Source organism: Gymnoscopelus microlampas, assembly GCF_963454915.1.
Source record: "Gymnoscopelus microlampas genome assembly, chromosome: 15".
Taxonomy (NCBI): Eukaryota; Metazoa; Chordata; class Actinopteri; order Myctophiformes; family Myctophidae; genus Gymnoscopelus; species Gymnoscopelus microlampas.
Window position 1 is genome coordinate 18,838,756 of NC_139952.1, and position 26,071 is coordinate 18,864,826.

Sequence of the window (26,071 nt, forward strand, 5' to 3'; positions counted from 1 at the left end):
ACCCTCAGGGTTCCTGGAGGGAGTTCCAAATGGACCTTTACAGGTACATTTTTTTTTTTTACATAAGTAAAAGTATCAATACTGGCATGCAGTGTAAATACTCCGGAATAACAAAGTACCAAAAGTATTGGTATAAAAAAGTACTTAAAGTACCAAAAGCAGAAAGTACTCATAATGCAGAACAGAAGGTCCCATTTCACAAGTTTTCAAATATATAAAATGTTTAAAAATCTTTTGAAGTACTGGAAATTGGAAATACTCCAGTAAAGTAAAACATACCTCAAAATACAGTACTTGAGTAAATGTACTACTAAGTCATTTTCCACCACTGGTCCTCGGAATTAAAAAGTTGTGAGAACCACTACAATATCATGTATTTCATTCCAACAGTGTCAATGGTGACTCATAGTATATTTTGCGTCTGTCACTCAGTCAGTCATACGTCAGTCACGGGAGTGTCACACACGTCACCGGTCGCTCTCAGCCAATCACGGAGAGACGTTGAGGCAGGGGGCGGTGGGGCGCTCGAGACGTAAACCCCAGCAACATGGCGACTCTATGGACAGTGTAACGGAGAACTCGGGAGATAACAGCCCTTTTTAAACCGGAAAAATACACACCTTTCCGTCCCTTACGATGTGGTGGGGTTAGCCGGAGCCGCCGCCGCGCACCTAAGCCTGGGAAACGATGCTTGCAGAGGTAGGTTTGTGCGAGAGGAACGGGAGCGTGCGGTGCAGTTTGTTTTCCCCCCCGGTTGACAGCTAGCTATAGCCCCCGTCTGGCTAGCCTTTCGGACTCTCTCTTTTCCTGGTGTTTCGACCAGGTGGGCGTGGTTTTGAGGTTGGGTTTTAGGCATAGATAGTTCCAGTGAGGTTAAGTTTAGGGTTAGGTAGGCATAGTTTTATTGAGGTTAAGTTTAGGGTTAGGCATGGTTTCAGTGAGGTTAAGGTTAGGATTAGGTTTAGGGCAGTGGTTCTCAATCAGTGGTCCGGGGACCACCAGTGGTCCTTGAGGGGATACCAGGGGGTCCCCAGCAAAAGTAGTTAACATAGCGTCACAATCATTTTAACCACTTAGCTTTGGCTATTCAGAAATAGCAGATATACAATGTGTGCATATCTTTGAACATATATATTTTTTAAAGCGAACATTTTAACTCAAATCTTTGCTTCTGGGGGTCCCTGGCACAACATTTTCAGATGGGGGTCCGCGGCCAAATGCATATAAATGTAGGGGTCCTTGGCATGAAAAAGGTTGAAAACCACTGGTTTAGGCAGGGGATAGGCATGTAACCACGCCCACCTGGGCGAATCACCAAAGAAAGAGGGAGTTCTGGCGTCAGGTAAACACAAGTCGAGCCCCGGAGGCGGGCGGCCGCTCTGCTCTGCTGCTCAGCCGCACGCAGACGCTCTCCTGTCCGCGGAGGATTAGAGACACACACCGCTAATACGGTTATCTGTTTTTAGGATATCATCCTTTTGCTTCCTCTTCCGTACCTTAAATACCTACCTGGCTACCGTGAGCTCGAGTTAAAGCTCTCCCTCCCTCAAAAAGCAATGTCGATAATATGCGTGTTATTATGAGGAGCAACGCTTGGAAAGGTTCTGGATCTGTATCACAACATATTCAGGTGAGACCAGACCTACATGCGGTTAGCTTGTATGTGGCCATGTCTGTCTGCTGGGGTTGGAGACATGTCATGGACAGGTGCACAGTAACACCATCAGTCAGTGTTATTAACTCTGAGACTGTACTGGTCCATTTGATTGATTGATTGATTGAATATTTTATTAGATGTAAAAACAGCACAAGTAACAGTCAAACACTTTTTCTGAAAGGATAACACCAAAAATGTCAGTGTGTGTGTGTAGCTATGGACGTTGTTGGTCATCATCATCATCATCATGTTGATGGTGAAGCTGCAGCCTTTTTGATGCTGTGTTTTGCTCTGTTCATGAGTTATAGGGCATACACTGTGAGTGTGTGCACACAGTATCAGTCGTTAGGATGGTACAAGTGTTTCATTTTCTTGACATTCCTGGAGTTTGCAGTGTGACTGGTTGACTCTGAGTCATCAAGCTAACTTCAAAGCTGTGACTGCTGGCTTCTTTGGGGATGTTTATAGTATAGCACACAATTTCGGCCTTGAACATAAACACCAAAGCAGTACTGTAGCATGCAGCGTTTCATTTTATTTTAAAATCTATATGCCACAGATGACGACACAGGCTTTAGAATGGTATTGTGTCATTGTTAATTATTCAGTTAGTGTTATTAGTCTGCTCTCTATATCAACAAGACATGGGTGCTGTTGCTGGTCAGGGGTTATGGGGTTCAGATTTGAGTTGCAGTTAACAATTTATTTTATGGTCAGCTGGTTGACCACGGGTTTGACTGTGATGACCTAGCCGCTCCGTATGGCAACCTTACTCTAGAGTGAACTGTGATGACATGGTGGGTTTGCTATGCTGACAGGATATGATTTCTCTATACACACTTCCCTCAGTCCCATAAGACTGTCTTGAATAGAAAGACCGTTGTACTAGTTCAATGCTGATAAGCTAACATGTTCCACCTCACCTGAGAGGCGAGTAACCTGGCTGCACCAGGCTGCAACCTGGCTGCAACCTCTCCAGCATCTGCAGTAATGAAGCTTTGGCCCTGGACTGTGCTCCCCTGCATGACACTTACTACCAACTTACTTAATAACAAGTCAGACTGGACAATATAGCTTGCTGCTGCCTAAGTGACAACGTCACTCTCATGTTTAGCTAATAGGCTGTCGGGTGAATAACAGGGCTATATTGGACCATCCTGTGACATATTTAGGCTCTTCAACAACTTTATCTTTAATTAATTGTTTCCGTGTTATGGAAGGAAGAGGCGAGGTCAGGATAGACATGGTAGATATATTGGATGTGAGCCTCCAATGACAGCCTCTGTGTGTGATGGATCACTGTTGTCATAATCATCACAGGAGTGCTGTCTGGAGGACTTCTGCTCATATGCTGCTGTCACTGTCCTTCAACTAGCCTACAGCATCCATCAGGCCTTCGTTCATTGTGTTTGTCTTAATGCCGATTACTTGAGACATTCAACAGGGAATTTGGTTGACCAACTGTAAACCAACACCTACTCTTGAAAGCAAACCTTTTCTGTGTAAGTTGAGAATGTTTGCAAGCAACAAGCAGGCTAATACCTTGCAAACAGAAAACATCAGTTGCTGTTGCAGTATGGGCTGTACATTATCCTGATTTACAACTTATGTTATTTGACAAACATGTCAACTAACAAACATCAGCTATTTGAACAACATAAACTATATTGCTGTTGCAGCTATCAAGTTTAGGGCCAGAGAAACTCCCATTATTAATCATTGAACAGTGGCTTGTCTGGCTACCATTCTAAGAGTCCCTCCATGCTCAGCTTGTTGATTGGGCCATTGCAAAAAAAAGTAAGTCAGCCAAAACAATCAAGTCTGGGGTGCTTTATGGTTTATGCATTCATGCATGCATAGTTACGCAGTGTTATCTCGCTGCATTACAAGTGGGTGTTGCTATGCAGGCCAAATCTCATTAAGGTGTCTTAATCAAAGCTGATATTAGGCTGGCATGCTGCTCACATCAGGCTTGTCTGTCATCTAATTAATACACAGCTCCCTGCCTGTATCGGTCCGTGCGATAAGACTGGTGAAGAAGCGGAGAGGTCGACATCTTTTTCTAGAGATATGCCAGGTTAATTTCAGGGTCTGATGGAATGGGACTGGCTGTATTTGCATTCCTTTATCGGCTGTTTACAACCATCTTCTCTGTCCTGTGGAAGGTAGGGTTGTGACTTACTGTAAAAATCTAAATGAGTGTACACCAGAAGACATAGAAAGAAGACTAGGGCTGGGCAATATTGAACAAATCATTCATAGTATTTTTGACCAGATAGCCTGCCTACCTCGATGTTGATAATGTGACAATATGACTATTAGTGCTTTCAGAAGTTATTTACATTCAATTAAATTATCATTAGTAACAGGGAGAGCTTCAATAAAATTATCATTTGTAACAGGGAGAGACATTCGTTGTTCATTTCACTCCGCCAGAACAGTCTAATAACTAAAAATGTAAATTTAGGAGAAAAGATCTATTCTCCTTTCATGATCACAATATTATATCCATACATAATCACACTGCTTTCCAATTATCTCCAAATCATAATTTTGCCTTAGTGTAGTGTAGGGCAATCATAAGTGCATCCCACGTCTGTCGACTCTCCCATTTATGTTTAAAAGCCATTGTATTATACATTGGCAGATCTTTGTTTAGAATACTATATATGGAGGATGCTAGTCCTTTAGTAGAGGTAATACGTTTACTAAACATATGATCCTCCAGGGGGGATTTGTGTGGGATATTTGGAGGGCAAGTAATTTCTACCCAGCCTAAGGCTTGTTTATTCTTCTGCTATACTTGTTGCTCTACTACTTTATGTTAATATGGCTTGGCAAGCGTACAGTAGCTAAAGGCAATGGCATACTAGTGTGAGATTGCACAGCACAGGTTTGGAAGTAGTGAGCAGCTAGATTTGTACAGGGTCTCCTGTACAGTAAGTAAGCCTTGGTAACCAACTGTTCCCGAGCTATGTGGTCCATCCTGCCCATCTCCTGTTTCTGTAATTACACCCAATGGACATGATGCTAGTATGTCACAGGGACTTACCCCCAATCCAAACCTTGATGCTGAGAGGCATTGGATCTTTTATAGTCTTATGTTATGTGTGACCCGGTCAGGTTATTGAACCCCCAACTTCCCAATCTCAGGGCGGACACTCTAACCACATTGCCACTGAGCCGGTTGTGTCTCCTCCTGTATAATGGGACATTTATGTCCCATTATAATTATACAGGGACATTTATGTCCCGGTATAATGGGACATTTATGTCCCATTATACAGCAAAATGCTGCTGAAATTTTGACTGTTTTCTTTTATTTTCACAACACTTTCCTAAACTTTATTGTATGGCTAAAGAGTGAATGTGTCAGTTGACGTTTATAAAGCTCTTGCAGACAGTGGATGAAGAACTCTGTATTCCTACATTCTGACCAAGAAGGTTCTAGCTCCCTAAAAAAGGTTCAACATGGAAACATCCAGTGGGCATTTTCCGTAAGGGGCATAATATGCTTCCATATAGAGCGAGAACCTCTGGGAACTCAGATTATATAGAGTCTAATCTATTCCCACAACGTGTATCATGGTCTCTATTGCTGATTGACTGCTGTGCCTGTGCTGATTGACTGGTGCATTCTGACCTGGCTATCGTCAACGTGTCAGTTAGCGTAAATGGTTTGGTGACAATATGTAAATGGTCTATTCACCTTCAGGTGATAGAGGAGGTCAGATGGTCTTGTTGGCTGGATACCAGCCAACTTTCTGACAATACTCAACCGACTGGAGCTGGATTTCAACAACACTAGGGGAAACTCTGTCACATACTATATGTGGTTTATTTGTGCTGGCTACAATCTGGGAACCCTTTTGGTTTCCTTTGTCTTTGCCTCTGAGAGCACCACCTCCTTTTTTGTGTACAAACAGGAACTCGGTTTGGCTCCTCCCCTTTCTTAGTCCACTTCCTCCCGGGTGCTTTTGTGTTTATTCCTACTAACAACAACACAACATGTTTCAGGTAGTGGTGCTGACAGATTCTGCTAATAGCAGAATCTGTCTTGAGAGTTTAGGCGGGCTTTATGTTTGAACATTTTTGCCAAAAGGATTTATAGAGCAATAGAACATTTGAACATTAATAAGAATGGAAATAATTTGTTTATTTTATTTGTTTATTTATTTAACAGGGTCATCCACAACATAATTAGCAATTAGTCTAATTTGTATTCCCTGGGCAGGAAGATAAAGTACAGCATTACAGAGTACAGACAATAAATGAAAACAACACCACCTATAAAACAACAACACTCGGTGATCACATGATTGGTTAGTCTTTCTTGAGTCATGTTTTTTTTTTAAAACAAGCCAAACCTTGTGCACTCTCTGTGGATGGGAATTGAGTTACATGTATTTGTCTCTGACTGAAAATGCTGATTGTCCAAAAGCAGTGTTCCTAAATTTAGCCGAGCAGTCACCTCTGACCGATTGCCATGGTCTCCCTAGCATTGTTCATGTAGAACACGCACAAGTGTTCGTGGTGCAAGATCATGTATTACTAGGGCTGGGCAATATGACTTCAAATCTATATAATTTACAAAAGTGATGGGTCACACTCAGAATGACAACTTTTTTTATTTCTTCTCCATGACTTTACGATGAAGGACAAACTTTTCGGCTATCGAGCCTTCGTCAGTGTCACACTGACTTATTCTGAGTGCGACCCATCACTTTTGTAAATGATATTGTTCGAAGAGGATATCGCAGAGTCAGACCGCGGTGGTAACAAAACGTTTTTTAAATCAATATCACAATTATTTCAAACTTTTGTTTTGCCGATTAATGAACAACTTTTTTTAATAGTGAAAATAGCAGCTCTACAAGCTCATAACATATCGCAATGCGAGGCGTCATGAGCTTGTAGGTCGATTATAAACAAATAATTGTTTTCGTGTTGATTCGTTGATGTAAAAAATGTAAAAAAAATGATCACTAAAAACCTGCTTCTCGATTAATCGAGCAAGAAAAATTCGGTTAGAAGTTCTGCATTTTGGTTTCGATATATTTTCGCTTAATTGCCCAGCCCTATCATGTAGCCTACACATTTATCAGGCACAAATGCAAAACAGAAAACTGTCAAAGGTCAATAAATTACATTTTATTTCTTCCTTGGCAGATAATTTGTTTAATGTACTAATGTCTAAGTGTACTGGGTAAGTTTTTACTGTAAGTAGAAATGAGAGTCTGACTAATATTGATGTCTTTTGGAACCAATACTGAATTGTTAGTTTAGCAAAAATAGACATGGTGAGTTTTAAGTCTTACTGCTGAAGCGAACACGCATATTGAAACTGCAGAATGTTACTGGATTGTAATTTGAAATCATTCACAAATAATATGGGGGAAAAAAAATAAAATCTTTAGTTTGGACAGGCCTATATTGGCAGCATGAATTAAACCAACTTGTGTTTGCTTATATGAGGCAAAATAGTATATCTAGCCAATGAGTTACTTAGTTAGGCTCAAATGTACCATTGCCTTACCCTGTAATAACAGCTCCTCTGTGCTAAGTAAACGTCAGTTAAAGTGAAAATGACGTAACTTGATTTGAACTCATCAGGTTGAATTCCAATTGAGATTCAGCAGCAGTGTAATGTGACAAAAGAATGTGTGAGACTGAGACAAGAACCAGCCTCCTAGCTAAGACCACAGCTATTTCCATAGTGCTTGGTCCTGGTAGATTGAGGATTAGTCTTCTGCTTGAGAGTATCACTCTGTGTAAAACCTCCAGCTCTGTCCTTTCACTTTCTCTGTCAGGTTTGGACTGCACAAAATTGAGCAAAAAGAAATAAGTAATGTGATATTTCTGCTAAATACTGATATTTGTTCACGCGCTGTAATACACGTGAACCCTGATTTATTGTCCTTTCCTTCTCTATGTGCTCAAAAGAATTGCGAGTGAGTGGTAATGTTGATAAGAATTTGATTACTAAAATGAAATATTATCTCTGTTGTTGAGTGTGCAATTTAATCCATAGGCCTGAGGTTTGCTTCCATGATGTTTCCATACATTCAGTTTATATGTGCGATATTGTGCACTGTGCAGGTAGCCGTAATCAGTTCCCCTGTCACTCTCTCCCAGGCACTAAGCTAAGGAGAGGTTTAATGGGCTCATTGGGATAAGTTAACCCCTCGTCCACTGGTAACACTAGCTACGCCGCTCAGGGTCACAGCTAAGTTCTTGTCATGCGCCCTGCGTTCACAAAAATAGAAACATCCGTGGCCACGGGGATCTGTAGGTGTGTGTAGGTAGGAATGTGTGTGTCCATGCATGTGTGTTGACTCAAGACAAGAGTCTGGAAGGTGATAATTCTGTCCCCAAGCCACAGATTAAAGTGTGTGTGTGTACGTGTACTCGGTTCAGTCAAGGTCGTTCTGTTGATATGCACTGCATGTTTGTCTTTTTAGCCCTCCATGCATTCATGCCTGCCTTTTTGCGTATCCATGGTTAAATTTGTCACCAATTTTGTGTGTGTGAGTGTGTTCTTCAGAGATCAGAGTGAATGAATAAGCCGACTGTGACAGGCCTGCAGACTGACAGAAGTATGTGTGCGTGTTTGTGCGCGTGTGTGTGTGTGTGTGTGTGTGTTAAAGCTAGAGTAGATGAGCTGTTTGGGGTGCTAGTAACTGATTACTTACATTATGTGGACTGTCCGGCTTTAAGCTCTGTGGTGTTGACCCTAATGCCAGAAGTGTGGATGGTGCATAGTGTGTGTGTGTGTGTGTGTGTGTGTGTGTGTGTGTGTGTGTGTGTGTGTGTGTGTGTGTGTGTGTGTGTGTGTGTGTGTTGCTTTGTGTTCTACAGCTGTATCGTTTGTCCATGTGTAGCCAGGCTTGTATTTTGTGCACAGACTACATAGTGGCCATCACACTTTTTTTTACACTGACAGTAATGCACACCACACCAAGTGCGTTCCACTCTATACGGGTTGCGTAAGGAGTTGTGTATGTGTTGCCGTTTGTGACTGGGTGTGGATCACTGGAGCAGATGGTCCATGTTTAAACCCTGTAAGCTGTAATGACTCAAGAGCGTCCGTCATCGTCATTGCTCCTCCAGCTTCCAACACGGAACAACGCTCATTGACACACCGCGACTGCACTATATGGACGTCACACATGTCTCACATTACCTAGGCTTTGAACTGCATTCAAATGCTTTCTCTGTGATTGAATGATCTTGGCTGACGCGCAGAGTGACCCACTATTGGAAATGTGTCCCTGAAGAGAGTGTAAACCCCACCCATCTCCATACAATTTGAAGGCTGAAACAAATTGATTTTAAAAGTTTTTTCTCAGTTGGTAACCGGCCTAGTACTGGCAAACATAACAGATCCTAAGTTCTTGCTTTTTAAGTAGTAAAAAAAGAAAGAAACATAGCTCTTGGAAGTTAGTCTCAGTAGAGTCAGTCGACAGTAGCTCCTTTTTATAGTGATTATGGAAGGTCATGAGGCCTGGCTTTGGCTTTCTGTTATCGTGTGTGTGTGTGTGTGTGTGTGTGTGTGTGATGTCATCTCATCTGAGCCAGCAGATAGCCCACGAGCCCAGGCCAGGTAGTAATGCACATTGATGACTGTATTCACTGTAATGGTCTTCTGGTGGAGAGGATAAGGCACTGTGGTGAACACTGTCAGTGGACAGAGCTCCATTTGTCCATGCTTACGCTCTGAGAAGGCAAGGTGAATTGTAAACATTATTATTGGTGCTGTTACAGGTCAAGGTGGAGCCCGATAAGGACTACATAAACATCCCTCTCTTGAGTCGAGTTGTTTTGGGTTTATTTTTTAAGTTTGTTGCTTTGATATGGCTTAGAGAGCCTTGTCTGTTGACACAGGACATATTGCATATGCTGCTTAATGCAGCCCTAACATTGTCAAGACGTGTGTGAGTGTGTGCGTGCACGCATGTGATGGCTTCTATATTGACTCAGGCTACAGCTGTGACCATGACCAAGTTACCATACTCTTAAAATGGTTCTTTAGCGTGTCCGTTAATATATGGCACATACACTATTTTTGAGTGGTGCCAACCACTCCTACATTTGACTTTGTCCGTGTGTCCGTCCGTATGTCAATATGTTGTCACGTGTCACGTGACAACATGTTGTTGCTGATTGCAACACAAGGATGCAACCAGTTACACTTTCAAAGGCACCACTCTCTTCACACAGGGTGTGATTTTTTTACATTATGTTTAGCCCTGGCTCCTTTTTATATTTACAATGTGCAGTGGGATATACCAACCCTTAGCCCAGTACTTCCAAAAGCTCCAGAGACCGTGGTTCTCCCCCCAAAACATTGTGGTTAAGGTCATGAGTGTGACACCAGGTTAGAACATAATGCCATGGAACGGTTGTTGTTGTAAAAGATGCAGCTAGAATAGGCTACATGTAAACAAGTTATGTGTGCTGTGAGCCTGTGAGTGTTCTGTATATGTGCAGTAAACCACGGGCTCTGATTTCCAAGTGTGAATAGTCCAGGAGGACTTACTGTACTAAACCAGTATCCCGTAACCAATGGGGTTTAGGGTTAGCTCAGGCTTTAGAAATGCCAGTGTGAAAAGCTCCACTGAAGAACCTTCAGTGGGCCTGGAACCTCCATAGAGAACTTTGTTTTGTGTCATGTACCAACGTGTTTCCAGACCTTGCTTTTGAGACCCTTCAATCCGGGAACGCATCTGTGTCATTTTAGATTTTAGCTATAGCTATTATTTTATACCATGGCTATTCATAAACAGCAGATATACAAGCTCATAGTGCGGCACCGAGTGCCGCACTATGAGCTTGTAGATCTGCTGTTTTTGAAAAATCTTGGAACATTTGTGAAAATCTATGAATACATATATTTTTTGAAACACAAATTCTAACCCAAATCTTTGCTTCTGGGGGTCCCTGGAACAACATATGTTGAGATGGGGGGGTCCGCGGCCAAATACATATAATTGTTAGGGTCCTTGACGTGGAAAAGTTTGAGCACCACTGATATAGCAACTTAAGTTTTTCTCAATGGGTTAAGACTCATTGCTATGTTCAGGAAACAGTACAACGTTTTAGCCACTGTAGTGCAGTACCGAGAAGGATCCAGTGTGAATGCAGTTTATCTCCTGTTACAATAGAAAACCAGCTGTACCAGGGGTCCTTGAGGACCAGTGTCAGAAACTATATAACCTTTCCTGTTCCATATACTGTACAACCCTTTTTTTTTTCTCCGGTGAGCGTACAGTAGTCTCTTCCTATCCAAGCCCAAACCTACGCCCATTGTCCCTGTGTGTGAGTGGTGGTTTGCGTAAGAGGCCCAGCCTGTTTGGATGCATTCTACAGCCCTGAGAATGCATACTGCCATGCTTCACATCTTCTGAGTCATCTTTCAGCCTTACTATTGAGCATAGTGTAAAGTTCTATCAGTTTTGTGTCTTCTATCTGTGATCTATACGCTCTGATAGGATTTTAACCCATTAAGACCGGAAGCCGATTCTACAAAGTGTCTTCTAATTCCCACCAGTATTCTGGAAAAAAAACGTATGTTTCTATGTCAGTGGTGCTCAAACCTTTTCATGTCAAGGATCCCCAAAATGATATGTGTTTGGTTGCGGACCCCCATCTTGTTCCAGGGACCCCCCAGAAGCAAAGATTTTAGTTAAAAATGTTCGCTTTAAAACGATATATATTCAAAGATTTGCACACATTTTCGTGATTTTTCAAAAATAGCAGATCTTCAAGCTCGTAGTGCGGCACTCGGTGCCACGCTATGAGCTTGTAGATCTGCTATTTTTGAATAGCCAAAGTGTGGTTTTATATTCCATTTGAAAACATTCTTGTTTTAGATGTTCAACAAAGTACGAGAGAAACATAACTGCCAAAAAGAATCTAATTATGATCTTGATCACTTCCACTTGTATCCTCAGGTTCCTGGCTGGGGGAAGCAAAATGGAGTCATGGGAGTGTGAGAGGACAATGTTCAGCCCTTAAAGACAATAGAACATTGGTGAATTGGGAAGGAAAGAAGGAAGGAAGGAAGATGTCATGTCACACAATATCAACGGTTAACAGAATAGTTAATATTGTCGTTTGATCTATAAATGTCATGATCATCTCATTCTCTTAGCATCATTTCACCCAGTAATAGACAGATGCAGGGACAGTAGGTTGTTCTATCATGTTTAACGGTGGGCCCAAACTATGAGGGGCAGAGCTTCCGTTCACTTGCACTATTCATCATTTCTGTTTTAATATTTATGTCCACCTGTCATTCCAGCGATGCTGCTCGGTAGCAGACGTTCTGAGCTGTGCTGTGAACTCAGGTGTACCCTTGACATTTAGCTGAAATGACTGGATGTCAGAGAAACCTATTATACCCACCTTATCAGATCCAGTCATTATTTGTTCTGTCCTCAGACATCCAAGTTCAGCAGCTGAGCCTGTGGTGTTTTTTTTGTGTGTATCCCTCTCTTATGACCAGAGAAATCCATGTTTCGTATATATTCCCGTTATTTGGCGTCTTGTGCTTGTGTTGTTTGTCTCGCAGACATGTTCCCAAGAAGAGCACTGATGATCACTTATGATATACATTCCTGACAAACGTAACCAAATCCTCGGCCGTATTGCACTCTACATTGTCTCAGAAAACAATAGCCTCCTTGTGTGTTACCACTTGCCCTCATGCTATACATAGCAAGCTCGCTAGGCAACATCTCCAATTTGGCAGCTAGTATAATGTGTATCATTCTATTGTCAATGGCTACTTATGGCTAAAGAACATTTGTCTTAAGTGTTCTCAGGAATCCTTTTGTCGCCCTATGTGGTTCTTTGAGGCTCAGGAACGTACTGAACGTAATACAAACCAGTTGTATGACCAAATGGGGCTGAAATCATGGCTCTCAGCACTGCGCGCGCGCGTGTGTGTGTGTGTGTGTGTGTGTGTGTGTGTGTGTGTGTGTGTGTGTGTGTGTGTGTGTGTGTGTGTGTGTGTGTGTGTGTGTGTGTGTGTGTGTGTGTGTGTGTGTGTGTGTGTGTGTGTGTGTGTGTGTGTGTGTGTGTGTGTGTGTGTGTGTCATTATCACTACTGTATGTATTTGGTAGAATGGTTGTCACCTCAGGATGAGTACTTTAAACACAATGGTGCTCCATGCTATGCGTGGCCCAGTTCTATCTGACACGCCTGCACCTGCTGGAGTGACTATAGTTCCCCTTAGTGGAAAAAAAAAACTGCTGGGGGGCAGGCTCTTCCGTCTCTGAGAGATAATATGTTTTATTAGTGGTAGTTTGACAGGTTATGAAAACAAGTGCGACGAGCTGCACAACTGCCTGCGTCAGTCTGATTGCATGTTGTAAATGGCATATAGCCGACCTACAATGGAATGCGTTTAGGCTGATATAGAGATGTGGCACAAGAGTGAAGTGTCAATACTATTGGTGTCGTCCACGCTGATATCCCTCAATGTGAACCGAGCCTCGGATTGGGCAAACCATGCAGCAACCGCCTGTTGTTCCAAAAAAAGGTATTTCAATGAGACTAACATCTGGAATGTTGTGTTTGTGGAAACAAATACAAACTACAATGGTGTTCTTTTTCTTGTTGATATTCTTTTTGGGGGGTTTTCTGCCTTTATTGTTAGTACACAGTAGAGAGAGACAGGGAACGGGTAGAGAGAGATGGAGAGTGACACGCAGCAAAGGTCGTTGGGATCAGGAATCAAACCCGCGACTTGCCGCATCAGAGCTTATATGTGGTATGCGCCTTAACCGCTAGGCCAGCGCCGCCCCCTATTAAAGCGTTCTTGACCATGAGTAAGCTGCAGACTAGTTAGGAAACCCATAGCCGACTCACTACAGGTTCATATATTTTTTATTGATCAGACTCGGGTAGAGCAACACACCATGTAAATGTACACCTTGAACTTGACATATCAAAAGAAGATTCAAAGATTTGCACAAATCTTCCAAGATTTTTTCAAAAAATAGCAGATCTACAAGCTCATAGCGCGGCACTCGGTGCCGCGCTATGAGCTTGTATATCTGCTATTTTTTTAATAGCCAAAGAAATCTTAAAATAACACATGCTTTCCCGGTCTTAATGGATTAATGCAAACAAACTACTCTGAACAGAGAGCGATGTGGCTGCAACTCTGCATATAAAGTCTGCTGCCAAGAGTTTCAGTTACAGTTCCACCAACATCAGAATGAGCAAGTGACTTGATCCAAGTGACTTTGAGCGTGGTTGGTGGTATGATTGTTAGTGCCAGCCCGCCTGGTTCCAACATCTCAGAAAGAGTTGTCCCCCTGTACAGCACTGGTTCTCAACATAGGGTCCAGGGAGGGACCCCCGGGTGTCCTTGGGGGGTTCCCCAGCTAAACGATTGCTACATTCTCAGAAAATACATTATTACTGAAGAATCGGAGTTGTACCCGCCAGGTGTGTACCTAATAATAAAATGGCCACCAAGTGTATAGACAATATCAGGCGCTTGGGCTGCCCGATTGATCACATTTTATTTTCAATTACGATTTTGCCTTCCAATGATTATGAACATAAGATAATCGAGCTAAAATGATTATTTTGCCATGTTCCATTTCGCAATTGTGCTCTCGTTTTGTCTTGTGTTCTAAATCCAGCACACCCCCTTTAGTTTACAGTGGTGCGCGTTGGCTGTCAGTTATGCTGTAGCATGTTTAGATCAGCTTGAGCCAAGATGAGGGAAATATGGGCTTTGGTCAACAAGAAAGGTAAAACCAGTTCAGCAGGAAACATTTTGGTTTGACCGATTCTTTCATTTTTTAATAATCAGAAATTCAAATACAAAGTGGCCTATGACCACACAATAAAGGAGCAAAAAAACAGAAAAGGTCAAGAAAATCCACTGTTTTTCCCTCCATTGTAAACGAGTAATTCTGTTAAAGGAGGAGTTCACCCAAAAAATTACTTATTTTCTATCAATTGCACACCCCATGAAGCCTTGAATCCATGAATTTATTTTTGTTTTTGTGGCATTCCTAAGCCAATAATTTGATTCCCGTCTCCTACCGGCTAATGTATCCGGTAGGAGACACAAAGTAGATTATTTGTGTCTCCTACTGGATACACACCCGTCATCAAATTATTGGCTTAGGAATGCCACAAAAACAAAAATAAATCCATGAATTCAAGGCTTCATGGGGTGTGCAATTGATAGAAAATAAGTAATTTTTTGGGTGAACTCCTCCTTTAAACAATCGTGATCTCGATATATTGAGCAAAACATATTGTCATTATGATTTTTGCCCTTTATTTGTTTAAATGCAGGGCTAAGTTTGCTGCGGTGTGCTGCACACTCAGCTTACTGAAGTGGCTAACGTTGGTGGCTAAAAGCATTCGCACTGACATAGCACTATGCGAAGAAGAATTTCAATAATTAGAAGATCAGATTCATGATGACCGAGCCACCACACACCGCTTAGTCATTGTAACTAACTAATGTTACCTGTTAACTCAGCATTAGCAGCACCACAGGTTTGTGCTTCACCACGTAGCCATGGAGCTCCACAAAAGTAACATACCGGTATTTCCAACTGGAAAAACCCATTGTGAGTCATATCGACATATTTCATTAGTCATGTCGAGTCTTGTCGACACTAATTGTTTTGCCATGCAACGAGGTATAAATAGTCCTTAATGATGGCTTATTTGGCACGTTTACTTCATCCACCTGTGACCTCAACACTTAGTTTTATCATGTGGATCTTGAGTTAATGACCAGTTGCCCTTTCTTTAACCCTGTAAGACCGGGAACGCATCTGTGTCATTTCAAAAATATGCATTAATTGTAGACAAATCGTGAAAATTTGTGCAAATCTTTGAATATATATTTTTTAAAGCAAACATTTTTTAAATATTAGATTTGAGTTACAAATGTTTGCTTTAAAAATATATATATAATCAAAGATTTGCACACATTTTCACGACTTTTCAAAAATAGCAGATCTACAAGCTCATAGTGCGGCACTTGGTGCCGTGCTATGAGCTTGGATATCTGCTATTTTTGAATAGCCAAAGAAATCTAAAATTACACGGGTGCTTTCCCCGTCTTAATGGGCTAACAGAGATTAGGCTAATCAATCGTTGATCCCTATCATAGACCCTGTTCTTCATTTTTTCGCATTGCCAATGATGCATTGATGGATTATTTACACACTCTCATCGGGATCTTAGCAGCGCTGTGTTCCGGATGTATTGGAGATTTTGAAGGCTCTTACTAGGGATCCCGATGAGAAGTGCGTCGTAGTCCTCAAGCTTAGCCCTGTATAGTAAAAACAAATCAGTAAATCCTAAGAGATGTAGCATGAGCTTGTTAACCAACATAGCAGGTCAGAGGGTTAGAGAGGGGCCGTCTGAAAGTTAAGTCTAGATCAGAATGATCTGGATTTGGAAATCCCACGTTTTGCTATTTAGGACCTTGGTAACCAGTCTTACTTTTTCTGCCGGTATTTCAAAGCCAAATTGGCTTGGATCACTCTGATCCAGATTCCAGATACAAAGTTCAAGTTCAAGTTCAAGTTCAGGTTTATTTGTCATATGTATAGATACAGAGTATAAATACAATGAAAATTATTTTGCTCAGAGCTTTCTCAGTCTTAAATACATAGGACATAGACAACATCTATAGTGCAAAAGACATCTATAGTGCAAAAAGAACACAAAAGAAAGAAGTACAAAAGAATGACCATACAGTGCAAAACAGTTCACGGTCAGCTGTTCAGCAGCCTGACTGCCTGGAGGAAGAAACTATTACTGAGACGGGTGGTGCGAGATTTGATGCTCTGGTAGCGTTTTTTGGAAGGGAGTAGTTTGAACAGGGTATTTGCGGGATGGCTGGTGTCTTTTATGATGTTGTGGGCTTTTTTCAAACAACGAGTGGTGTAGATGTTACGGAGACTGGGTAATTCTGTGCTGCCGATGATTTTAGCTGCTGTTTTAACGGTCCTCTGCAACCTGTTGCAGTCCTGAGCGGTCGTGTTACCGTACCACACTGTGATACAGCCAGTTAAGACACTTTCAATTATACAACGATAAAAGTTCACTAGTCCTTTTGTACTTAGGCCAAATTTTTTGAGGCGCCTCAGAAAGTACAGTCGCTACTGCGCCTTCTTGAGGATGTACTCGGTATTGAGTGACCATGTGAATGTGTCTGTGATGTGTATGCCCAGGAATTTAAAGTTATCAACTATGTCGACAGATGACCCTTTGATGGAAATGGGGGTGTGGATGCCTTTGGACTTCCTAAAGTCTACAATGATTTCTTTGGTCTTATTGGTGTTAAGTGAGAGGTTGTTGTTATCGCACCATAGAGTTAGATCTTCTATCTCCCTCCTATAGGCCCTCTCATCACCGTTGGTTATTAAACCGATCACTGTGGTGTCATCCGCAAATTTAATTATGCTGTTATTCCCACATCTGGCGACACAATCAAAGGTAAACAAACTGTACAACAGAGGACTGAGGCAGCAGCCTTGGGGCGCACCGGTTCTGGTGAGAATTGTGGATGAACATCTCTCTCCTATGCGTACACACTGAGGCCTGCCTGTCAGAAAATCAAATAGCCAATTACAGATGGAGCTGCCCACACCAAGGCCACTGAGTTTCAACACTAATTTAGATGGTACAATAGTGTTGAATGCGGAACTATAGTCTATGAACAGTAGTCTGACATAAGAGTCTTTCTTTTCAAGGTGTACCAGGGCAGTGTGTAAGGCAAGAGAGATTGCGTCGTCCACAGATCTATTAGAACAGTAAGTGAACTGTAATGGGTCAATGTTAGCAGGAATGATGCTCTTGATATAACAAATAACCAATTTCTCCAGGCATTTCATGAGAACAGAAGTCAGAGCAACAGGTCGATAATCGTTGAGACAGGTAACAGGTTTTTTCTTGGCGATGGGCACAATTACTGTTTTTTTTAAAACATAATGGCACCACACACAATGACAGGGACAGGTTAAATATGTCGGTATAGACCCATGACAGCTGGTTATAGCATGTCTTAAGGACACGAGAGGCTATTTCATCTGGCCCTGCGGCATTATGAGCATTAACTTTTTTGAACGCTTTACTCACAGTCCTCTGCGTCACCTGTAGGTGCACCGCCTCAGGTGAGCTCTGCTCCGTTGTATCTGAGTCCATGTTGTGAGCCTCGAAGCGGGCAAAAAAGTTATTCAGCTCGTCCGGTAAAGACGCGGAGGTGTCAGTGATTGAGCCTGACTTGGGTTTATAGCCCGTAACTGCCTGCAGTCCGCTCCACATTCGCCGCGAGTCACAACCGCTGTAGTTGTGTTCCAATTTGTCCCTGTACTGTCCCTTTGCAGCTTTGATAGCCTTTCTCAGTTCGTACCTGGATCGCTTGTAGTGTTCGTCGTCCCGGGATTTGAAAGCGATGGTGCGCTCCCTCAGTTTAATGCGTATATCATTGTTCATCCATGGCTTCTGGTTGGGATATGAGCGAACGGAACGTACCGGAATGCAGTTATCCACACAGAACTTAACGTAGCCGGAGACAGTATCAGCATATTCGTCCAGACTCGTGGCAGAGTCCTTGAAGATGGTCCAATCTGTCGCGTCAAGGCAGCCCTGGAGTTTGGTAACGTGTTCTGTGGACCAGCACTGTACCGATCTCACTGTGGGCTGCTCACACTTAACTTTCTGCTTAAAGGCAGGGAGTAGAAGCACGGCCAGGTGGTCGGATTTCCCAAAGTGAGGGCGCGGTAGCGCTCTGTAAGCAGCCTTGATAGTGGAGTAACAATGATCGAGAGTCTTATTCCCTCTAGTTGGGCATTTGACATGTTGGTAATACTTTGGTAGCACAGTTTTCATGTTACAGTGGTTAAAGTCCCCCGCCACAATTGATATGGCCTCCGGGTGCATGGTCTCCTGTTTGCTAATAACGCCATACAGCTCATCCAACGCCTCGGCTGCCTTGACTTCTGGCGGAATGTAAACAGCCGTTAGCAGTACACAGGGGAACTCCCTGGGGAGATAGAATGGTCTGCACCTTAATGTGACAAACTCTTCAAGATGACAAAATTCATATTACCAGAATTTTTATTTGTTAATTTATTTTTTTGGAAGAACACATTTTCAAGATTTGATCCAATCCGATAGCCGGCATCCAATCAGATTACTTCTGAACAACCGGGGCCTGGGCCCAGAGTTTAGTTTAGTTTCCTTTCCTGACAATAACAGGAAACCTGAGGATGTGGAACATGCGTTCAGGTCCACACTCACACACTCATTTGTAGGCTGTTGGCAGGACGGTATCTTCCCTTATCTCTAAACCTAACCTTGACCCCATCACCCCTACATCCCGGATCCTAATCCTAAATGCAACCTTATGCTGCTTTTACAAAATGGCCTTACTTTCCAGGATTGTCCTTATCTTTTTGTTCTCATGATGTCATTTGATCCTCACAAAAGTATAAGCACGTGCACGCGCGCGCGCACGCACACACGCACACGCACACACGCACACACGCACACACACACACACGTCTCTTACAATACCACAGCATACATGTCTCTGTAGTAAAAACAAAAAAAGGTTCCCTGGTCAGGCTGTCAAAAGTGTTGACCAGTTGATTTTATTCTGTTTGTTCAGAGGAAGCCTGATGGTACAGTACAATAAGCCTTTTGATCATGCCATTCAATGCCATACAATGGTTGCCGCTTGTGATTTTGTTTTTCCTCAGAGGAGAATGAATCATTTTAAAGGCTATTCAAGTCATTTCTGCTTCATATACATGGATAGAGCTTGAGCTTGGTGTGAGACGAGCTTTGAACCATGCTTGGAATCGCCGATACTTTGTGTGCACTTACAGTACAGTACCTACCCTCTCGTCCACTGTCCCAACAACCCACCTGTCCTCTACACACCTCTACGTCATGGCTCTGTCAGTAAAGTTAGTTCATATGTGACTTTAGAGTTAACTCATGGATGTTTTTCTATGTGTGTTTGTGTTGCAGGCCAGTCTGTCCATCTGGGGATGGGGGGGTCTTGGCGTGGTGCTGTTCTTGGTGACCTTTGGACCTTTCGCCATATTCTACCTGGCCTTCTATGTCTTCTGCTTTGTTGGCGGGTGAGTGCAAGTCATTTTTAGGTGGTCAAGTCAATTTTTAGTACAGTAAATGAGTCCGACCAATTCAGTCGTCTGATATAAGGCTTTAAATGAATGATTTTCATCTGCCTTTAATTATTTTTAATGGATTATTTATTGGATTATTTTATCACTTGCAAACAAATACAAGTATTGTTTTCTTCATATTTGGGGCAATAGACTCTTTTAGTAGAAACTTTGTGTTGGCATTATCATCAACCATGGAATAAACATTACCTTACTACTTCAGCAATTGGGAGAAGCCATAATAATAGGTTGAAAGTTACATTGAAATCCATGATGTTTTTAAGAATAGCTTGTAGCTAATGTTGGCTCAAACAACTCTTAATACATTGCCATTTATTCTATGCTTATTTGCATAGAACGGTGATGAGACTGCAGATAATAATGGGCACCCTCTGGCCAATCAGAATCGAGTATCTCTATCTCTTTATCTATAAAACATCTCTGGTTCTATTCACTGTGGTTTTCAGGGGCTTTGCAGTCACTCTGCTTTATGGGAAGATCAACTCCGAGAAACACCTAGAGAAGAGCGAGCACTCCTACCTACCACCTACACAAGTTGGCATTCTCAAGGTAACTGCTGATGTACACACATTTATATATAGTAGTTTGTATTACCGTCTACTGATTTACATTGACTACATTTGTTTCCCTGTTCCCTAACCTCATCTCTCACTTGTATATACACACACACACACACACGCGCGCACGCACGCACGCACGCACGCACGCGCACACACGCACACGCACAAACACGTTGTTGACAATATAAAGTCATTGGATTGTTGAGTGGTAAATGCTAGCGGCTAACTGTCGTAGTGACATTTAAAATGTGCTAAAGCAGTGGTTCTCAACCAGTGGTCCGGGGACCACCAGTGGTCCTTGTGGGGGTCGGGTAACATGGGGTCCCCAGCGAAATTAGTTGACATAGCGTTACAATCATTTTAACCACTTAGCTTTGGCTATTGAAAAATAGCAGATATACAAGCTCACAGCGTGGCACCGAGTGCCGCGCTATGAGCTTGTATATCTGCTATTTTTGAAAAATCTTGAATATGTGTGCATATCTTTGAATATATATATTTTGCAAAGCGAAACGTTTTAACTCAAATCTTTGCTTCTGTGGGTCCCTGGCACAAAATATTTTCAGATGGGGGTCCGCGGCCAACTGTATATCAATCTAGGGGTCCTATCTAGGGGTCTAGGGGCATGGACAAAAAAAGTTGAAAACCGGTGTGCTAAAGGAAGGAGCAATAGGATTATGTCTGGGGAAGAATTCAGTGTATAGACAAACACACACATAAAAACAGATTGTGACGCATTGATCGCCTTTGCCAAAGCAAACAAGTTGAGTTAGTAGTGGTTTGTCAAGTTTCCCGGAAGGACCTGTGCTGAGCCGTTATGTTGGAGATAATGAAAGTTGTAATTGATTTGATAACTCTGCCTGTATATGTCTCTCTTCATCTCTCTCTCTCTGTCAGACTTTGGATGAAATGAAGTTGGAGTTGAAGGCCATAAAGATTGACAGGAGATTGACTGGCTCCAGCTTTATAGATGAACCCTTACAACAAGTATGGATTTCTCTCTCTCTCTCTCTCTCCCTTCTCTTTCTCCCTCTCTCCCTCCCTCCCTGTTTGAGTGTGTGCTTTCCATTAATTTTTATAGCGAGAACGGGTTTGTGGGAGTGCACGCAGTGCTGTCTTCTGTACATTTCATCAGTAAAAGTCACTTGTAGTTTGTAACTATGTGAAAATGTTACAGCCACCTCTCAAAGCTGCACCCCCTTGACAATAAAGAAACAAAGAAACGTTCAAATTGAAAAATGGGAGATGCATAAAAATGCCACTCACTTGAGCACTCTCTATCCCCTCGGGAATCGCCATTCCTCTGTGGAAAAGTCTTGTTTTTTATGATGTGACATAAGATCATGTCGTAATTTACGGCATTTGCTCTGTTCTACAGATTTGGCCTTGCACCTTTAGCTTGTAATGCAGTTTCCCGACCCTGCTACTGTTGGTACTCTATTCCGCCATGTAGTTCAATATCACTACATTTGCCTGGTTTCACCTGATGCATCAGGTCTAACTTAACCTCGTTTCAACTTCCCAGTTTTATCTCCATCGCACGAAGAGATAAAAGCAAGGGAAAGAACTTCTGCCAAAAGTGTCTAGCCAGAAATATAGGAACTACAAGGCTTTATCCAGCCTACCGGACCTTTCTGTAAAAGAAAGGTTCTATATTATAATGATAATAATACAACCTTATTTGTACAACAGTAGAGCTATCAGAGCAACTTGAGCTTTTGGAACTGGAACAATATAAAATTGAAGCTGATAAATAAAAAACAATCTCCTGATTGGATGAAAATTTGCAACCCACATGAAAATGTATTTTTTGTTTATTAAAGAGCTAGAGCGATGGGGAGACCCCTGTTATTGAACAAACAGTGTATAGCAATGAATAATGTCAGAATGTAGTGTTAAAGATCAGTCCTACACAGATCTTTAACCTTTTAACAAAAATGTTTTTTTTATTTTGACCAAAAAATATCACTTCCCCTACCTTTTTTTAAAGTATGCCTGTCTAATAAGCCTAATATGCCTTAATACATTATAATTGCCCTCTATAACAAAAATGATACATTTAAAACACCTTAGATATCTTATTTATTTTAGAAATTGTTCATCTTTTACTCAAGGGGGACAATGCCTGTCGCAAGTTGATGATGTCATTTGTCCATGTGTGGTTCAGATCTATGGAATGCATGTGCTTAATTCTTCCTAAGGAATCAATTGAGCAACCACACACACACACACACACACACACACACACACACACACACACACACACACACACACACACACACACACACACACACACACACACACACACACACACACATATATATATTTTGCACAAGCATTCCATACATGCCATAGGGCTGGACCACAGATGGAAAAATTGCATCATCAACTTGTGACGGGCGTTGTCCCACTTAAGTAAAAGATGAACTATTTCTAAAATAAATCATTTAAATGTTTGTTATAGAGGGCAATTATTGTGTATTAAGGCTCATTAGCCAGGGATCATTTTAAGGAATCATAAAACAAAATAAAGAAATTGGAAACAAGAAGGCAATATTGACGAAACGGTAAAAAGAAAACATGGGCTTCAAATATTGAAAAAGACTTTCTTATAGAAAAATGCTTTAAGAGGGGATTTTAAAATAAGTTGTTTCAGATACTTGACTAATGACTGCCCTGACGGCAAAGACTCTTGGTCACGGGCTGAGACCTGGAAACGACCAGCAGGGCTCCTCCCTCCCGATCTTAGGGTACATGTTGGTTCATAGTCAGTTCCATACTCAAACTCCATGTTGAAATAGGGGAGGGGGGGGGGGGGCAGCTTTGAAGGTGTGGTCCAGTAATGCATAGGCTGACAGGCAGAGTGAACTAGTGCAGACACAGCACTTTGCGGTGGTCACATGACAGTCACTACTCCTCCTGACTACTCTCTCTCTCTCTCTGTATCTGTATCTGTTTCTCCACTCCACTCCAGAGAATGTGTTTTTAGCGCTATGTGTGCCATGCGCTTTTGCTCAGCTACGCATGACACGATGTAACCTCCATGTCACGCTCCCCGAGAGGCGATTGAAATCTAGCCGTGTCTGACACATTCTTCCTCACTCCCTTCACGCTCGCTCTCTTCACTTTTCTCAATCTCTGACTGGCGCTCCTTTTCTCTGTCTCTCTCTCTCGCTCTGTCACCCTGTCTATGTCAACGTTTCACTCTCTCTCTCTGTCATTCTTTCTCTCCCCTCACTCTTTCTAGTCTCTCCCCTCTTATCTGTGTGTGTGTGTGTGTGTGTGTGTGTGTGTGTGTGTGTGTGTGTGTGTGTGAGATTATATTTAGTTTTGTGTGTGTGTGTGTGTGAGATTATATTTAGTTTTGCATTGTTCTCTATAGTATCTTGTGTTCTCAATACAGCAGCAGCAAATGGAGAATCTTTCCAATCTTTAGCCTTGATTTAATAAAGTGTCTCTGCTATGACTGTGTGTGTGTGTTGGTGAGGTCAGTGTCTATATAAGTATTACATTGTACCTATTCCAATTAAAAGCATGTGGTAGCCTTTTGTTATAAATTGAATATTCTTTCAGTGAAGGCATGCAACTTTTCACTTTTAAGTTCGGACAATTCCAGTTTGACTTTTGATGAAGGTGTAATGCCTTGCCCCTCTGCTCTCCTCTCTTAACTTTTTGCGTCCCCCCCCGCCATGCCCTTCTCTCTCCCCTAATCTGTCTTTCTCTGTCTTCCTTCCTTAGGTGATCCAGTTTGGTCTGAGGGACTACATCCAGTATTGGTACTACACTCTGAGTGAAGATGAGTCTTTCCTGCTGGAGATCAGACAGACGGTACAGAATGCCCTCGTCCAGTTCTCCACAAGGTGATCTCACACACACACACACACACACACACACACACACACACACACACACACACACACACACACACTCACACACACACACACACACACACACACACACACACACACACACACACACACACACACACACACACACACACACACACACACACACACACACACACACACACACTCACACTCACACTCACACTCAGTACACAACGTCCAGCTTTACTATGCTTGTTATATTACTAGTACATTTGGACCCATAAAATCTATGGTGAGATCTGAATGAATCGTGACATATTATGGCTCTACAACATGTATCTCAAGTACTGGAAAATGAGTGCACATGCATTAATTCATTGGATTATGACAGAGTTGGCTTCAAATGTATGGCCTCTAAGTTTCAGATTTATATTTGAAATGTGTGTGTGTGTGTGTGTGTGTGTGTGTGTGTGTGTGTGTGTGTGTGTGTGTGTGTGTGTGTGTGTGTGTGTGTGTGTGTGTGTGTGTGTGTGTGTGTGTGTGTGTGTGTGTGTGTGTGTGTGTGTGTGTGTGTGTGTGTGTGTGTGTGTGTGTGTGTGTGTGTGTGTGTGTCTATAGGTCCAAGGAGGTGGACTGGCAGCCTTACTTTACCACTCGTCTGGTTGATGACTTTGCCACCCACCTGCGTGTCTTCAGGAAGGGCCAGGACCGCCTTGGAGAGAGAGAGGACAAGCAGAGTATGAAAACACACGCATGCACACAAACAAACTCATGTCTCTCACATTTCACTAATCCAGTGATTCAACCATTTTAACCGGGGCAATTATAGCTTTGCTTTAAAATGTTTCCAAATACAGGCTTATTTTCTTTTATTTGTCTGAAAGCATTATTTTAGTTTTCTCCGGGGATATTTCGCACTGACATCCCATGGGGTAGAGTTGGTGGAAGGGGGCAGGGGTTCTGGGCAGTGTACAAATTTGGTTCCATTTGTACACTTTCATAGTTACAGACCCATAACAGTCCACTCCTGGAACCCCCTAAAGGACATTCGTATTGTCCCAGTGCTATTTGTAAAGCACTTTAACCCATTAAGACCTGAGGCGATTCTTAAAAATGTTTTCTAAATCCTAACAGTTTTTTGGAAAAAATCTGATTTTTTCCCCCAAGATTTTTCAAAAATAGCAGCTCTACAAGCTCATATGAGCTTGTATATCTGCTATTTTTGAATAGCCAAAGAAATCTAAAGTGACACAGATGCGTTCCAGGTCTTAATGGGTTAAGTTAGATTTCATGTTTGATCGATGCAATACTTTAATGTATATTATGCCATAACATCATCATTGAGTTTATATTGCTGAGAACAAAGCTGAGTGAACGTTGGGTGTCTTCCGCTGGTGGTGTCCAGGGGACGTGACGGATGAGCTGGTGGATGCCTTCTTCGAGGCAGAGGTGGAGCTGGAGAGGAAGATTTGTCGAGACGTGGTGTGCACCTCGCATAAAGACGAGGAAGGTGAGCAGATTCTCCGTCACTGTCTGTCTCGCCATCCATGTCACACCCTGGCACGAAATGTAAAGCTGAATTGTGTGCATGTGTCGCTAGCACAGGCAAGTGTTAATGTTTGTGTGTTTGTGTGCGTGTGTCAGGTTTCCTGAGAGACCTGTGTGAGGTGCTGTTGTATCTGTTACTACCTCCTGGAGACTTCCACAATAAGAACATGAGATACTTCCTCAGGGTGAGTACAACTTAGGAGTCACACGTTTAGGACATCATTTTAGGATGCCAATTTTACACATGCCATTTTCACAGTTTCTGT

General features: G+C 42.3%; 1 protein-coding gene across 5 annotated transcripts in view; it reads left to right on the forward strand.

Annotated features, from left to right (window-relative positions):
* The first annotated feature begins 554 nt into the window (after window positions 1-554).
* Window positions 555-26,071, forward strand: part of snx13 (sorting nexin 13) — a 45,379-nt gene continuing 19,862 nt past the window's right edge. For 2 of the 5 annotated variants that reach the window (XM_084079893.1, XM_084079894.1), the window contains exons 1-8: window positions 1,401-1,630; window positions 19,692-19,804; window positions 20,317-20,419; window positions 21,328-21,417; window positions 24,169-24,290; window positions 24,876-24,994; window positions 25,663-25,767; window positions 25,902-25,990. In XM_084079893.1, the coding sequence (XP_083936019.1) occupies window positions 1,568-1,630; window positions 19,692-19,804; window positions 20,317-20,419; window positions 21,328-21,417; window positions 24,169-24,290; window positions 24,876-24,994; window positions 25,663-25,767; window positions 25,902-25,990 (804 nt within the window). In that variant the 5' untranslated portion in view covers window positions 1,401-1,567. Of the gene's footprint in view, window positions 700-1,396; window positions 1,631-19,691; window positions 19,805-20,316; window positions 20,420-21,327; window positions 21,418-24,168; window positions 24,291-24,875; window positions 24,995-25,662; window positions 25,768-25,901; window positions 25,991-26,071 lie in introns of those variants that run through there. The other 3 variants (XM_084079895.1, XM_084079897.1, XM_084079896.1) reach the window with 3 other exon arrangements.